The sequence below is a fragment of the Palaemon carinicauda genome, chromosome 20 (assembly GCF_036898095.1).
Source record: "Palaemon carinicauda isolate YSFRI2023 chromosome 20, ASM3689809v2, whole genome shotgun sequence".
NCBI classification, from domain to species: Eukaryota; Metazoa; Arthropoda; class Malacostraca; order Decapoda; family Palaemonidae; genus Palaemon; species Palaemon carinicauda.
This window is the reverse complement of record NC_090744.1, coordinates 26,232,171-26,247,170: the sequence shown is the minus strand read 5'-3', so window position 1 is coordinate 26,247,170 and position 15,000 is coordinate 26,232,171. Positions and strand designations below refer to the sequence as shown.

General features: G+C 36.1%; 1 protein-coding gene across 1 annotated transcript in view; it reads left to right on the top strand.

The window, feature by feature from the left end:
• LOC137659704 (axoneme-associated protein mst101(1)-like) overlaps positions 1–15,000 on the top strand; it is a 165,728-nt gene that overhangs the window by 126,699 nt on the left and 24,029 nt on the right. Inside the window, exon 4 of the mRNA XM_068394525.1 lies at positions 10,351–10,543. Within this exon, the coding sequence (XP_068250626.1) occupies positions 10,351–10,543 (193 nt within the window). The remainder of the gene's footprint in view (positions 1–10,350; positions 10,544–15,000) is intronic.

Below are 15,000 nucleotides of genomic sequence, written 5' to 3'. Positions count from 1 at the left end.
TTAACTACATCTAAAGTCATACATTTACATTTAAAAGGAAATATCTAAATAATTAACACTATTTTCAATAGTTCGCAGACATTAAATTATTTACAGATCATAAATATTTTTGAAATGTTCACCGTTCCAACCAATGCGCAAAAAGAAAAAAAAAATAATCAAATCTATAAACAATATTTTGTAATATTCTGAGGACTGAAACATGCATGTGAATATATAACTATTGCTGGCCGTTACTGGATAAGGTAAAACGTTTCGCCAATATTTAAATCGGTAGAGTAAAATACATGAAAAAAAAAAAAAGGTGAATTTGATCATTTATCGGTATGATACAAAATTCGATGTTACTAAAAGAAAATTATTTAAAAAGTTACGTAAGCATACGATAGAACCCACACATGTATGTGTGTTTACACACACACACACACACACACACACACATATATATATATATATATATATATATATATATATATATATATATATATATATATATATATATATATTACGAGAATGCCAGATAATAGATGGACGAGAAGAATATCAGAACTATTCCCTAGAGATCAATAAAGAAGCAGGGGAAGGAAGAAAAGACAATGGAATGACGAACTAAGAAAGTCTGCGGGTGTGGACGGCATAGACAGACTATAAACAGACGCAAGTGGAAGGACATGTCTGAGGCCTTTGTTCTGCAGTGGACTAGTAACGGTTAATAATATATATATATATATATATATATATATATATATATATATATATATATATATATATATATATATACACAGTACCACTCAGAGGCATGGAGGTCTCCCCCCATCCCTCAGGTAAGAGGGAGAGGGAGTAGCCATGCCCTGGTGAGACGGGTTGTATTTAGGGAAGGGGGATGGAGTTGGGAAGGATTGAATCTGTGTATGCATGTCTAATTATCTAGCCATCATTTTTGACGGGTCGCGTACACTAGTAGTAATAATAATACATTCAGAAATGAACATCCTTTGGATGTGTCAGTCACCATTAATCTTAGGATAATTGTAAGCTGATAATGCAAATCGAATTCTGAACGGTGACATGAACTGACACATTCGCATTATAACTCTGGATTAAGTGTTTAATAATTTTCAAGGTTGAATGACGGGTTAATTAACCAATATTAACTAAGACACGTTGTTAAATTCTTCCATCAAGCCGTTTTACTTCATTTTAATCTGTAAAAATCATAATCCTCTTCCATAGATTTTACCTAACTTTTTATAGTAAATAATTCAGTTTTTTAACATGGTCTAACTTGTTTCTACTTTACCGGGCTAACTTATCTGTTTACTAATATAGATAGTGCACAAAAAAAAAAAAAAAAAAAAAAAAAAAAAAAAAAAAAAAAAATTACTACAATTCAAGAAGGTACAGAAAAAAGGTACATAAACCTTTTTATACAATTCAAGAAGGTACTGAAAAAGGGTACATAAACCTTTTTATACATAAGTGATAGACATTTCATCATCTTAACCATTTCCATCTGTATATAATTTTAAATAACAATTATCATAAAGTTAATACCAAAATAAGGAAAAGATCAATGAAAATAGAATTAAAAAGATAAAAGAACATAATGATAATGTGTTCATACAAAACCAGCTCAAGATCATACATGAAATTTCTTGGCAATAATCTAGAGTAATTTCCATTGGTTGAAAAAGTAATTTCCATAGGGGGATAAAATTAACTTTCATAGGTGGAAAAAAAGTAACTTTCACTGGTGGGAAAAAAATAATTTCCATTGATGGAAAAAAAGAATAATTTCCATTGATGGAAAAAAAGAATAATTTCCATTGATGGAAAAACATAATAATTTCCCTTGGTGGAAATAAAGAATGTTTCCCATAGGTGAAAAAAAGAGTAATTCCTATTGGTTGAAAAAATTATCCATCCTTTCGAAACTTTCTTGTCTAAATGACAGAGATCTAGACACACAGGCAATACAAATAAACAGAAGAACATTGTCTAAGAGGTAAAACAAAAAATATGAAGCTAAAACCATCTTCTCTGGATGTCCAATGTGACGGACCGAGAGAAAGATTGCGACTCAAAGGCAGGAAGCAATCAACTGAGTAACTTTATTATAGAACACTCTCCTTTATATACAAAACCTCAAGGCAACAGGCATTTTCATGTTCACAAGACAGACAATGTTACAGAGGAAAACCGGAGACATGATTATTCAGGTTCATTTTAGTGCGAGGGAAGAGCGCAGATACAAGCATAATATATACAAAATAATTTATGTACGATCGTGTGACACACGGTTGGTGCACCAAGGAACCACTGGGAACAATGATCAGGTTTGCAACAGCATCACGTGATCTATTGAGGTGTGAACTTTTTGAGTGGAGATACCTTAACTAGTGAAAGGGTTTGCGTATCGCCATGATCGGCAAAGCTGTACAAGTCATGGCCACCCATAATTAGTTGGGCTGTTGTAAGCCATCAAATTAAAGTCTCCCACCATCACCAATCCACACTGGCCAGCGTGGTGATGAAAACTGTCCAAACCATAGATATGAATAAAGGACATGTCTGAGGCATTTGTCCTGCAGTGGACTAGAAAAGGCTGCATTGGTTGTTGTTGTTGCTACCTTAGCTGTACCAGTGTATGCCACCCAAAATAGGTTGGTTTTCTGTAAGCGATCAGACTAAAGTCTCCCACCATCACCAATTCACAATGGCCACCGTGGTGATGAAGACTGTCCTAACAACAGATATGAATAAGGACATGTCTGAGGCCTTTGTCTTGCAGTGGACTAGAAACGGCTGCACTGGTTGTTGTTGTTGCTACCTTAGCTGTACTATACTCAATTTTTTTTAATGGGGTGCATTTGCACAGACTCGCAGCGGTGCTCTTTTGGCTGGGAAAAGTTTCCTGCTCTCTGATTGGTTAGAATTATCTTGTCCAACCAATCAGCGATCAGGACACTTTTCCGATATAAAAAGGCATCCCTGCGAGTCGATGCAAATCTGCCTCACTAAAAGGAATTGACTATAGTGTATAGTGTGGGTTGAAGTAATCCATAGGGATAATTAGCAAAAATAGGTAAACCAGAAAGGATAAGGGGACCCGAGTAAAAATATTTTCGTGATATGCCATTACCTTAATGAAATTATGTTATGCATAGGAATACATATTGCAAATATCCTCCACACGGAAGAGTATCCTTGGGCCTGATGTAAAAATACCGAGCAATGTCGCCATATCATGACAGGGCGTTAATGAAAATACGCCAACCCTTAAAATGAAATTTCCCAATACAAAATTGAGCAATATCCTTGAAAACCCAATATAGAATGCAAGCATTATTACACTATGCCGCAATGTTAGCACACACACATCTTTTTTATTAACTTTTAGAGCAACGATACTCGATGGTTTATGCTTGTGTTTAATGCTATAAAAATATAAATAAATTTCATCTATAAATAGAGAAAAACAGGAATGCTCTCTCTCTCTCTCTCTCTCTCTCTCTCTCTCTCTCTCTCTCTCTCTCTCTCTCTCTCTCTGTCTGAATTGAATACGAACTTAACGTGGTGCAAACTGTATTGATTAATAGTCAAAAGCCAAAAAATGTGATCTAATTTCTTATATACCATCACATTCTATAATGGCAAACTTTTATCTATTGGATAATAGACCCTCTCTCTCCATCCTTAACAATTTAAAGGTTTAAAAGGCGCTCATGAATGGCCAAGGCAAGAGACGGTGACATTGCCCTATCAAGCAGGACAATGCTCTAGAGACTGACCATATATACATATGATCAGCGCCAAAGCCCCCTCGCCACACAAGCTAGGACCAAGGAGGGCCAGGCAATGGCTGCTGAAGACTCAGCAGATAAACCTATAAGCTCCATCAACCAACTCCCATCCTTAGCTCACAAGGATGGTGGGGTTTCAGCGACCACAGGAACTAACGAGTTTGAGCGAGACTCGACCCCCAGGTCTGGCGTTCAACAGTCAGGGACGTTACCACATTATTATTATTATTATTATTATTATTATTATTATTATTATTATAAGCCAAGCTACAACCCTAGTTGGAAAAGTAAGATGCTGTAAGCCCAAGCGCCCCAACAGGAGAAAATAGCTCAGTGAGGAAAGTAAATCAGGAGATAGATAATCTACAAGAGAAGTAATAATCAAAATAAAATATTTTATGAACAGTAAAAACATTAAATTAGATATTCCATATATAAACTATAAAAACAATCAAGAGGAAGAAAACCAGGATACAACAGCGTGCCTGAGTGTACCCTCTAGCAAGAGAACTCTAATCCAAGACAGTGGAATGCCCTGGTACAGAGGCAATGGCACTACCCAAGACTAGAAAACAATGGTTTGATTCTTGAGTTTCGTTCTCCTAGAAGAGCTGCTTACCATAGCTAAAGAGTCTCTTCTACCCTTACCAAGAGGAAAGTAACCACTAAACAATGACACTGCAGTACTTAGCCCCTTGTGCAAAGAAAAATGTTTGGTATTCCCAGTGTTGTCAGGTGTGTGAGGACAGAGGAGAATATGGAAAGAATAGGCCAGACTATTCGGTGCATGTGTATGCAAAGACAAACTGAGCCGTAATCAGAGAGAGGGATCCAATGTAATACTGTCCGGCCAGTTAATGGCCCCAATAACTCTCTAGCGGTAGTATCTCAACGGGTGGTTGGTGCCCTGGCCAACCTACTACCTATCGGGCACCACAGCCCTAACTAGGAACTTACTTTCCACCAGATGCCAGCGTCCCAACTTTATTCAGATATTTGACCTGAACTACTAGATGTGCATTTGATACTATTCAGTTTCGTCTATGTTGGCAATCATTAGCTGATATCGCAGGACACTAAATTTGATGCCAGAAATCTCTCTCTCTCTCTCTCTCTCTCTCTCTCTCTCTCTCTCTGAAACAAACAAACAAACATATAAACAAACAACCCAGCATGCATCACCTTGTATCACACTTTTAAGTCGACGTTGGATATGTTTAAAACGTTTAAATGGACGTCAGATATGTTTACACAAATAAGAAGGTTTAAAGGATGCTCATGAGTGGCATAGGTTTAAAGGTTTAAAAGGTTTAAAGGTCGCTCATGAATGGCAGAGGCAAGGGACAGTGACATTGCCCTAGCAAGCAGGACAATGCCCTAGAGACTGACCATATATTATATGATCAGCGCCCAAGCCCCCTCTCCACCCAAGCTAGGATCAGGGAGGGACAGGCAGTGGCTGCTGATGACTCAGCAGATAGACCTATAGGCTCCCCCAAACCCCCCAACCTTAGCTCACATGGATGGTAAGGTTGCAGACACTAATGGTACTAACGAGACTGAGCGGGACTCGAACCCCCGACTGGCAAACACCAGACAGAGACGTTACCAATCAGGCCACAACAACCCTAACTATGCCCTAGCAGATCAATGACCTAGACGTCCTAGAGACTAACCATATATACCAGGGTTGCCAGTTTTTCTGAATATAAAAAAAGCCAACTTCTAATCAACTAGTTTTAAAAGGCCAACCCATTGGTAGAAAAAGGCCAAAAAAATAGTATTCAAGGCCAACTTTTTTTGCATGATGTTACTCAAGGCCAACCAATTTCAAAAGGGCCAAATTTGAGGCTTTTGGCCTGAAAAAGGCCAACCTGGCAACTCTGATATATACATATGATCTGCGCCAAAGCCCCCTCTCCACCCAAGCTATAACCAGGGAGGGCCAGGCAATGAGTCATCAGCAGCCATTGCCTGGCAATCCTTGGTCCTAGCTTGGGTCGAAAAGGGGCTTGGATACTGATCTTATAAATACGAAGTCTATCTCTAGGGCGCTATCTTGCCGCTCCTGAGCGACCTTTAGAGTCATCAGCAGCCATTGCCTGGCAATCCTTGGTCCTATCTTGGGTCGAAAAGGGGCTTGGACACTGATCTTATAAATACAAAGTCTATCTCTATGGCACTATCCTGCCGGTCTTGAGCGACCTTTAAATCTTTATGATCCTTAACTATTTTCTAGCTAATGTTTCACATCCTAAATAATTATCGTAATTAATAACGCTAGAAAGTAATCAAAATAACTTATGAAAAATTAACCTTCCCGATCAGGTGGTTCATTCAAACACATGGCAATTATAATCCTCCTATTGGAAGTAATTATGCCGGTTATCAAAATAATTATATGCACTCTTAATCAACACTAATGTATATGAGCATAATTACTAATTACATAAATTCCCCAACGATATTGCATTACATAAAGGAATTACATGATTAATAATGTCAAATTTCAGAGGCTGGTTAACAAGCACTCTCGCTGATGGCGGTGTGAATCAGTTAATCAAATCATGTGAAAAATGCATCGAAAAAAAAAGAAAAAAAAAAAGAAAAAAAAAGAAAAAAAAAGTTTAATGGGTAAAAATGAAATACGATATTGAGATTTTTAAACACCTAAATATTGGCAAATAGTTTGAAATTATATACAACCAAACAGCAAAATTTATATATGAAAATGAAACGCAAATATCTTTCCAATATAATACAGAGCGAGTGCTTGACTATATATATGTGTATATATATATATATATAACATATATATATATATATATATACACATAAATATATATACATATATACTGTACACACACACACACATATATATATATATATATATATATTTATACATACATATATATATATATATATGTATATATATATATATATATATACAGTATATATATATATATATATATATATATTGATATATAGATAGTTAGATAGAAATATATGAATGTATAAATATATATAAGAAGTCTCTGGGGCATTGTCCTACTTTCTAGGGCAATGTCACTGTCCCTTGCCTCTGCCATACATGAGCGACCTTTAAACCTGGTCTAGTAATAGACGGATTAGCATGTCTCTGAAAAAAAAAAAAAGGTAATCAGAAGATCCTAAACGAAATTCTAAATTCCATACCATCCCCGTTTTTCCAATCGTTCATGCAAAATATTTTTTTTTCTTTTTTTCATCTGTATCGGCATTTAAGGGTTTCACAAGTTCTTTTTAAAGGTTTTTAAAGGTCGCCCATGAATGGCAGAGGCAAGGGACAGTGACACGGCCCTAGCAGTCAGGACAACGCCCTAGAGACTGACCATATATACATATGATCAGCGCCCAGGCCTCCTCTCCACCCAAGCTAGGACCAGGGAGGGCCAGGCAGTGGCTGCTGATAGCATATAGACCTATAGGCTCCCCCAAACCCCCCAACCTTAGCTCAGAAGGATGGTAAAGTTGCAGACACTAATGGCACTAACGAGTCTGAGCGGGACTCGAACCCCCGACTGGGAAACACCAGGCAGAGACGTTACCAAACAGGCCACAAGTAGGTGTGAAGAAATTAAGTTCAATGACAGATCATGAGACAACCTTAAAGTCATTACCAGTAAAGACCTTGGGTAAAAGATACTTCAAACTGAAGGGTAGGAGAGATTCGTTAGCTATGGTAAGCAGTTTTTTCTAGAAGGACACTCCAAAAATCAAACCATTGTTCTCTAGTCATGGGTAGTGTCATAGCCTCTGTAACATGGTCTTCCACTCTCTCGGGTTAGAGTTCCCTTGCTTGAGGGTACAATCGGGCAAGCTATTCTATCTTATTTCTCTTGCTCTTATTTCGTTCAAGTTTTTATAGTTTACATAGAACCATTTATTTGAATATTGTTACTGTTCTTAAAATATTAAATTTTTCCTTGTTTCCTTTCCCAACTGAGCTATTTCCCATGTTGGAGCCCCTGGGCTTAAAGCATCCTGCTTTTCCAACTAGGGTTGTAGCTTAGCAAGCAACAACAACAACAACAACAACAATAATAATAATAATAATAATAATAATAATAATAATAATAAATCCTATCTTAAGGGTAAGTATCTCGTCTTACATGTTTTGTTGCCACGCTTATCTTCATGTGACTTTTTGAAAAAGTTTATTATGACCATTATCATCACTATAAATATTCTTCTTCTTAAGCTATTATAATCCAAAATGGGGAGATGTTAATTTGGAACTAACCTTAAATGTTAATATCTCGATCATTCGAGAACAAATTAACGATCAAAATAACCACGAGTAAATACATATATATATATATATATATATATAGATATATAAATGTACACACACACACACACACACATATATATATATATATATATATGTGTGTGTGTGTGTGTGTGCGTATGTATGTATGTAAGTATGTATGTATGTATGTGTTTAAATTATTATTCTGATATAAAAATATAAAAGCCAAAACATAAGTGCTATATATATATATATATATATATATGTGTGTGTGTGTGTGTATCTATGTCAGTATGTATGTATGTATGTATGTATGCATGTATGTATGTGTATGTGTGTTTAAATTAATATTCTGATATCAAAATATAAAAGCCAAAACTTAGGTGCTAAAGATAAATATAACGTGATCCCACACATTTATAGAGAGAGAAATGAAAAAAAATCCTTTAGATATTGGGTATTATGTAATGTGACACTCCAGTGGAATCTGGAAGAGCGCGCGCTGCATACGGAGTAGCACGTGCCATTACTGGAAGGTCTTTACCCGAAAAGACCTTATAGAAGATGACATGAGATGTCTTCCGGTAAGGAATAAGCAAGCACCATTTCGTCCAATCCTGTCTGAGACAGCCGCCATCTTGGTAAGGGAATATTAACGTAAACAGGTACGATCTTTAGATTTATTATATTGATTATTCATTACTACTTATGTAGTTTACACATTTCCTCACTGGGCTGTTTTTCCCTGTTGGAGCCCTTGGGCTTCTAGCCACTTGGTTTTCGAACTAGGGCTGTAACTTTAGCCAACAATCCTCACCTGGCTGTTTTCCCCTGTTGGAGCCCTTGGGCTTATAGCCACTTGCTTTTCCAACTAGGGCTGTAACTTAGCTAATAATAATAATAATAATAATAATAATAATAATAATAAGAAGAAGAAGAAGAAGAAGAAGAAGAAGAAAAAGAAGTAGAAGAACACCAACAACAACAACAAAATCATTAATTAGTCGATCTACTTAAGAATTTAAATTTCACTGCAATATGAAAAAAAAAATCCTAATATTCAATATAACATTAACTATCAACGTACGATTATAATCATTAAATTCTAGGACATCTAAGAGACCAAAGATGAGGCCAGTCTGCCTGATCATATTATTATTAGTAGTAGTAGTAGTAGTAGTAGTAGTAGTACCTCCGCCAACGAAGTTGGAAGGAGGTTATGTTTTACCCCTCGTTTGTGTGCGTGTTCGTTTGCGAACAGCTTCCCGGCCACAATTTTAATGGTAGAGTAATGAAACTTGCAGGGACTAACTATTATGTAAAAACTGGCAAGGATTAAATTATGTAAGGTCAAGGTCAAAGGTCAAGGTCACAGTCGAGCAAAATTTCCAATGCCCGTAATCAACCAGAGGTTTGGACATCTTTGTCACAGACTTCAAACTTAGTTCATATTTGAGTGTATGAAAATCCACGCCAATTCATACATGTTAAGGTCGAAGTTCAAGGTCAATTTAAAGGTCAAGCAAAAGGCCAAATTCCGGTTATCAACCATACTGCAACAATTTCAATTGTTATGTAATGAAACTTGAAGGGATTTTAAACTGTTATGTAAATAGCTGGAAATTATTTATTGATTCTGGGAAAGGGACGCTGGGTTCGAGGAATGGAATAAGCTGCCATGGCGGAGGTCTGCACTCTAAGGCCGGGAGCACACTAGCGACTCTGTGGCGCCACAAAGCCACAGCATCGTGTGGCGGGGATGTGGTCTCCCATAGGTTTCCATTGTTTTCAAAGCCACGCCACGCCTGTGGCGAGGATGAGCAACAGAGAGCCACAGTCACTTGCCACAGTCGCTAGTTTGCGCGGCAAAACTTGAAAACAATGGAAACCTATGGGAGACCACATCCCCGCCACACGATGCTGTGGCTTAGTGGCGCCACAGAGTCGCTAGTGTGCTCCCGTCCTAAGAGTGCTTTTCTAGTTGTTGTTGTTATTATTATTATTATTATCATTATTTTTATTATTATTATCATTATTATCATTATGTAAGCTGCAGCACTAATTGAGAAAACAGGATGCTATTTGCACAAGAGCTCAACGGGTAAAAATAGTCCAGTGAAATAAAGGAAATAAATAAATAACTACAAGAGAAGTAATGAACAATTAAAACACAGTAGAACATTTCAAGGATAACAATATTAAAATAGATCTTTCATAAATAAACTAATAAAAGACTTATGTTAGCCATATGACCAGGTCACGAGACCGAGGAGGCCATTAAGCATACAGTTGGACACAGATATTTCTGGTACACCTATCTCTGAAGAAGTGCACCCAGACACTCCCTTACTGCGCGGCGAGTTCCTGTGTTCAGTCCTCCGCCACTTCTGCCATCTTTTCCTACCCTATCTGTTTGGTTACATGCCGCGCAGTAAAGGGGCGACAGGGTGTAAGTCCTCAGAGTGAGGTGTACCAGGAAATCCTGTGTCCAGCTGTACGTGTGTTCATTAAATGTGTGGTATGATAATCGTATACATGTATAAATATATTGTCCTCTGATATAATTGTGTTAGATGTGTATATATACATGATATCAACTCTGAACAAACTTAACAAATCCAATTTTAGTAATTTTTATCTTTTAAAGTTTAAAGCTTAATATTTGACTATTGAAGAATATTACATTGTTCATCCTAACATAAAAACTATTAACAGCGAATTACTGCAATTTATAAAACAATTTATAAAGGCTAATTGGCATCAACTAGTACATCTGACAGACAGAAAATCACGCATTACGTCAGGGTTAGGTGCCAATCACCATTAATACCGGACTAATTGCACGATGATGCAAATCCCATTCCGTACAGTGATGCGAACACTTTAAGCGACGTTGTGGGTGTTCGATCACTTCAAGGGCGTCAAGACGCATATAGAAACAAGGAACAAGGATCTGTGTAAGTTCTCTTCAAGGTTTTATTGAGATATAAATTAGATAAATTAGAGAGTAATTACAAACCATATCTTTGAAACAGACAATGATGTTGAGTTATTGTTATAATTATCTTCCTTATATGATAAAGACCAGGTGTCTTACTATGCACAGTATGAATATATATATATATATATATATATATGTATATATATGTATGTATGTATATATATATAACACACACATACATATACATATACATGTAAATACACACACATATATATATACATATATATATAAATATGTATATCTATATATATACATAAATACACACACACACACATATATATATATATATATGTATATACACACACATATATATATATATATATATACACACACACACACACACACATATATATATATATATATATATCTTCGGTTACACTTAACCGTCATTTTTGACGGGTAGCGTACACTAGTACAAGCATAATTTAGCAGATGTTTTATTTAGCCTTAATACTGAAAAGGAAAAAGTAAACAATACTTCCCAATTATACAAATGGTAATGGAAGCTCACACTAAAATACCCAACAATTTCCGCATAAGATATAAAGGAATAGATGAAAATATACGTAATTTTCAATGGAGCCGAGAAGTAGAGAATCACTGGTAATTTTCAAATTGTTATTATTATTATTATTATTATTATTATTATTATTATTATTATTATTATTATTATTATTATTATTATTATTATCCCTGGTCCATGCTTATTTTGAGAGGGGCTTGGGCGATGATTATTATTATTATTATTATTATTATTATTATTATTATTATTATTATTATTATTATTATTATTATTTGCTAAGCTACAACCCCAGTTGGAAAAGCAGGATGCTATATGCCCCAGGGCTCCAACAGGGAAAATAGCCCAGAGAGGAAAGGAAATAAGGAAAAACTTAAAAAGAAGTTTAAGAATAATAATAACATTAAATTAAATCTTTCCTTTGTAAACTAAAAAAACATGAAAATAAGAAGAGGAAGGAAACAAGATATAGGGTGTCTTTGCATCATCAACATAATTACAAAGACAAAACAAATGCATCTTTTGCCTCCATTTGTTTCTGGAATCCCAGCGAGTGATGGGTGGTTTAAAGCGGATGGAATATCAATGTCTATTCTTGAGTTCAGTCAACCATAAGGGGACCTTCGTTTCCGCCTATAAATAATTTCAATCTCTCTCTCTCTCTCTCTCTCTCTCTCTCTCTCTCTCCTTGTTTGACGTGTTCAAAGGTAAACTTGGGTCTCTCTCTCTCTCTCTCTCTCTCTCTCTCTCTCTCTATCTCTCTCTCTCTCTCTTTATTTATTTAACTTTTAAAAGTAAACTTTGGTCTCTCTCTCTCTCTCGTTTGACGTGTTCAAAGGTAAACTTGGGTCTCTCTCTCTCTCTCTCTCTCTCTCTCTCTCTCTCTCTCCTTGTTTGACTTGTTCAAAGGTAAACTTGGGTCTCTCTCTCTCTCTCTCTCTCTCTCTCTCTCTCTCCTTATTTAGCGTGATTAAAAGTAAACTTGGATCTCTCTCTCTCTCTCTCTCTCTCTCTCTCTCTCTCTATTTAACGTTTAAAAGTAAACTTTGGTCTCTCTCTCTCTCTCTCTCTCTCTCTCTCTCTCTCTCTATTTAACGTGTTTAAAAGTAAACTTGGATCTCTCTCTCTCTCTCTCTCTCTCTCTCTCTCTCTCTCTCCTTATTTAGCGTGATTAAAAGTAAACTTGGATCTCTCTCTCTCTCTCTCTCTCTCTCTCTCTCTCTCTATTTAACGTTTAAAAGTAAACTTTGTTCTCTCTCTCTCTCTCTCTCTCTCTCTCTCTCTCTCTCTCTATTTAACGTTTAAAAGTAAACTTTGGTCTCTCTCTCTCTCTCTCTCTCTCTCTCTCTCTCTCTCTCTCTCTTATTTAACGCATTTAAAAGAATACTTATTCACAAATAAAAACTTATCCTATTAAAGTGTAATTTATTGCAACGCAATTTGTAATTATGAAATGTTAATTGCTGCCTAATACCCACGTACGTAATTACCTTATTTCCCTGGATTGTCAGGATTTATTTCCCTCTGGAATTACCAGATAAAAAAGGGCTAATTTCTATCTCTTTAAGTAATTACAATATTCCTCTTTCATTATACTATTGAAGAATCACATCTGGATTTAATAATCATCACAAACTCAAGACTCAAATGAAAAAGTTACATCTGATGTAATCAAAGAATCAAGCGAAGATATGTGACTGTAATTGATTTCACGCGAGGTTGAAAGGTTGCAAAAAAGGTTGGCAGTAGGAAGTTTGTGCAATCTTATCTATATAATAAAAAGCAATTGTTTGGCTCAACACAAACACACATATACAATATATATATATATATATATATATATAAGCCAAGCGACATTGTCATACGTATAACTTCGGTCTCCCACAGTCACTAGAGTAGGGGAGAGGGGTAGTCATACCCTGGTAAGAGGGGAATTACGTGTGTCAGCATACTTATATAAATATTCAACCATCATTTTTGCAGGTCGCTTATACTAGTGGAGAAATAAATAGGCAAGACAACCAATAGCACGATATACAATAAAAAAAGAAACGTGAAAATTTCTAATAAGTCGTTAAACTCTATAAACTACACTCAGTTAATCCAACTTTCTCGCGGCGACGAAATTGCCCAGAATAAATCCTCAAAGCAACGAAATTGCCCAGAATAAATCCTCAAAGCAAAGAAATTGCCCAGAATAAATCCTCAAAGCAAAGAAATTGCCCAAAATAAATCCTCAAAGCAGCGAAATTGCCCCAGAATAAATCCTCAAAGCAACGAAATTGCCCAGAATAAATCCTCATAGCAACGTAATTACCCAGAATAAATCCTCAAAGCAACAAAATTGCCCAAAATAAATCCTCAAAGCAGCAAAATTGTCCAGAATAAATCCTCAAAGCAACGAAATTGCCCAGAATAAATCCTCAAAGCAACGAAATTGTCCAGAATAAATCCTCAAAGCAGCGAAATTGCCCAAAATAAATCCTCAAAGCAACGAAATTGTCCAGAATAAATCCTCAAAGCAACGAAATTGCCCAGAATAATTCCTCAAAGCAACGAAATTGCCCAGAATAAATCCTCAAAGCAACGAAATTGGCCCAGAATAAATCCTCAAAGCAACGAAATTTCCCAGAATAAATCCTCAAAGCAGCGAAATTGCCCAGAATAAATCCACAAGCAACGAAATTGCCCAGAATAAATCCTCAAAGCAGCGAAATTGGCCAGAATAAATCCTCAAAGCAGCGAAATTGCCCAGAATAAATCCTCAAAGTAACGTAATTGCCCAGAATAAATCCTCAAAGCAACAAAATTGCCCAGAATAAATCCTCAAAGCAACGAAATTGCCCAGAATAAATCCTCAAAGCAAAGAAATTGCCCAGAATAAATCCTCAAAGCAACGAAATTGGCCAGAATAAATCCTCAAAGCAGTGAAATTGCCCAGAATAAATCCTCAAAGCAATGAAATTGCCCAGAATAAATCCTCAAAGCAACGAAATTGCCCAAAATAAATCCTCATAGCAGCGAAATTGCCCAGAATAAATCCTCAAAGCAACGTAATTGCCCAGAATGAATCCTCAAAGCAACGAAATTGCCCAAAATAAATCCTCAAAGCAGCGAAATTGGCCAGAATAAATCCTCAAAGCAACGAAATTGCCCAGAATAAATCCTCAAAGCAACGAAATTGCCCAGAATAAATCCTCAAAGCAGCAAAATTGCCGAGAATAAATCCTCAAAGCAACGAAATTGCCAAGAATAAATCCTCAAAGCAAACGAAATTGCCCAGAATAAATCCTCAAAGCAAACGAAATTGCCCAGAATCCTCAAAGCAACGAAATTGTTCAGAATAAATCCTCAAAGCAACAAAATTGCCCAGAATAAATCCTCA